Source organism: Odontomachus brunneus, unplaced genomic scaffold, assembly GCF_010583005.1.
Source record: "Odontomachus brunneus isolate Ranch 3 - 2012 unplaced genomic scaffold, Obru_v1 Obru_scaffold_024, whole genome shotgun sequence".
Taxonomy (NCBI): Eukaryota; Metazoa; Arthropoda; class Insecta; order Hymenoptera; family Formicidae; genus Odontomachus; species Odontomachus brunneus.
This window is the reverse complement of record NW_022639474.1, coordinates 2617223-2619505: the sequence shown is the minus strand read 5'-3', so window position 1 is coordinate 2619505 and position 2283 is coordinate 2617223. Positions and strand designations below refer to the sequence as shown.

The following is a 2283-nucleotide window of genomic DNA, read 5'->3' as shown; positions in this document are numbered from 1 at the left end:
ATATATATATATATATATATATATATATATATATATATATATATATATATGCCTGACATGTGTGACGTAGGGATTAACTCTTGAGCTTGGGCGACCTGATCCCGCGACACGAGATTCCGAGAGTGTACGATTGAGAATTTTCCGAGACGCTTGTATACACGGAGAAAATATTGCAGTAAAAACTGCAACAAATCTTGTAATCTCTTTACAAATGTTATAATCTTAAATTACATAAAATGTCTTAAATTAATTTGTAAGTTACAAATCTTGTAATCTTGGACCATACAAAGTTATGATTGAAGTTACTATATACTTATTTAAAAATGTTTGACCTTTCTAACAAGATTATTGTAATTAAAGTAAAAATGTACCAGTGCCCAGACATGTACTTAATTCTGGATATTCTTATTGTTTTGGTCTTTAAATATAAGTATATTTAAATTCTCAACATAAAATATATAGTATACAAATATTGAGTGTATACATACACTCTATATTAAGATATACATATACTCTATGTTAAGATATACATATACTCTATGTTAAGTTTAAATATTCGTATTTAAAAAGATCCAAACAATAAGAATGTCCAGGATTAAGTACGTGTTCGGGAATTTGTACTTTATTTCACTTGATTTTTTTTTATATCGTATATTTGCTTTGTTACAGTTTTACTATTTCTATATTAATGTAAACTGTAATTTTTCTGTACAGTTCAGCTTTATGGAAAACATTGTAAAAAATTTATTTCAACATGACTTGTACAACAAAATTACTGTAATCTTGGATCTAGAATTATGACCGAAATTACTATGCATTTATTTATTTAAAAATATTACGCAAGTTTGACACTTTCCAACAAAATTATTGTAATTACTTGAATGTTGTTTTCTATCGTATATTCGGTAGGTCGTCAGACTTGCTATTTCTCTAGTAATTTATACTACAATTTCAGTCAAGGTTATTTTAATGTGACTTTTACTACCACATATTTCCTCCGTGTATACAAGGTGTAACGATATGTTTCATGTCCCGAGCGAGTCGGCTCGCTCGTTCGTGCTAATGTTCGCGTGAAAAGGGAATTTTCCGTCTTTTTTCTTTTCGGAGCGCGAGTTCAACCGCGAGACTGAGAGTTAATCCAGAGAGTTAATCCATTGGCGCAATGCGATTCTCTCTGCCCCTCGTCCTGCGAATGTCATCGCGTTTCGTCGAGTCCGCCCGGGGAGTTCTTGGGCTTGTCCCTGCCACAAATACCGTTCACTCGTGGATATACCGAGCGTTCGAGTGCTCGGCCACTTGATAACTCCGTGAGCAAACGCGCCTCTTCTTCCCAACTCGCACCACGAAACCTTCACGCTCGTCCACAAAATGTCCTTCCTGCACACTTCACTTTGCGTCTTCGTAATTACTTTCCTGGCACCTAAACTTCTTCCCCTCCCTCTCTTCCTCTCTTTCTCTCTCTCTCTCTCTCTCTCTCTCTCTCTCTCTCTCTTACGACGTTCTCGTGTCTGCTTGTTCCGTCTTGTCTCCGTGGTGGTCGTCTCCGGCGGCTCCGACGAGGACCGCGAACTTTCCCGGAACTCTCTCTCTGTTCATTCCCGAGTGGGCAGGCGAGTTGTCGCGCACTTGGTGCCGGAAGTGTCGATCGCCGGTCGATCGTCGTATACTCTCGTGTGTGACGTTTACAGGTAAACCGCGTGAGCCGACGATACGTCGTCGGATACGATCGTAATGGGCGCAGTAAGCTCTAATTATACTTATGTACACGCACTGCGGACGCTAGACACTGTAAGTACACATATTTACAACACTTGATGGCAAGATGATTATTTTTTGGCATGTATATATATATATGTATATATACATATATATTTGTTTTCTTTTTTTTTTTCTTTCGTTAACGCGGTCGTTTGCGTCGTGACGAGACGGGAACGGGTGGATACATAGGAGTCCTTATGAAAAATGCGCTATTGTCCTTGCAACATCACTGCCGCTCGTCGTCCGCCGCTTCCTCCTCCTCCTCCTCTTCCTCCTCCAGCCATCTGCTCAGGATATTGCTCCTCGGCTGCGAAAGAGAACGGAACAGTGTCATCGATCGTTTTTTTGTGCGAACGAGATCGTGCTCTCGCGCGAGTTCACAAGCAAGCTTAAATCATCTATTCCCGACGGTATCGTCTCGATGCGTCCAATGGGTACAACATACGCAGAAGCTGCACTAGATTTCATATCGCGCGATCTCTCCGACAGCACGCTAGCTAGCTCTGGGGAGAAGTCGGGGGGGGG

General features: G+C 40.3%; 1 protein-coding gene across 15 annotated transcripts in view; it reads right to left on the bottom strand.

Annotated features, from left to right (window-relative positions):
* Positions 1–6: 6 nt before the first annotated feature.
* LOC116842298 (collagen alpha chain CG42342) overlaps positions 7–2283 on the bottom strand; it is a 294572-nt gene continuing 292295 nt past the window's right edge. For 13 of the 15 annotated variants that reach the window (XM_032811294.1, XM_032811279.1, XM_032811283.1 and 10 more), the window contains one exon: positions 7–2065. Coding sequence is in view for 2 of the 15 variants with exons in the window: in XM_032811289.1 (XP_032667180.1) it covers positions 1985–2065 (81 nt within the window). In the remaining 13 variants the exon portion in view is untranslated. The remainder of the gene's footprint in view (positions 2066–2283) is intronic. The other 2 variants (XM_032811289.1, XM_032811284.1) reach the window with 1 other exon arrangement.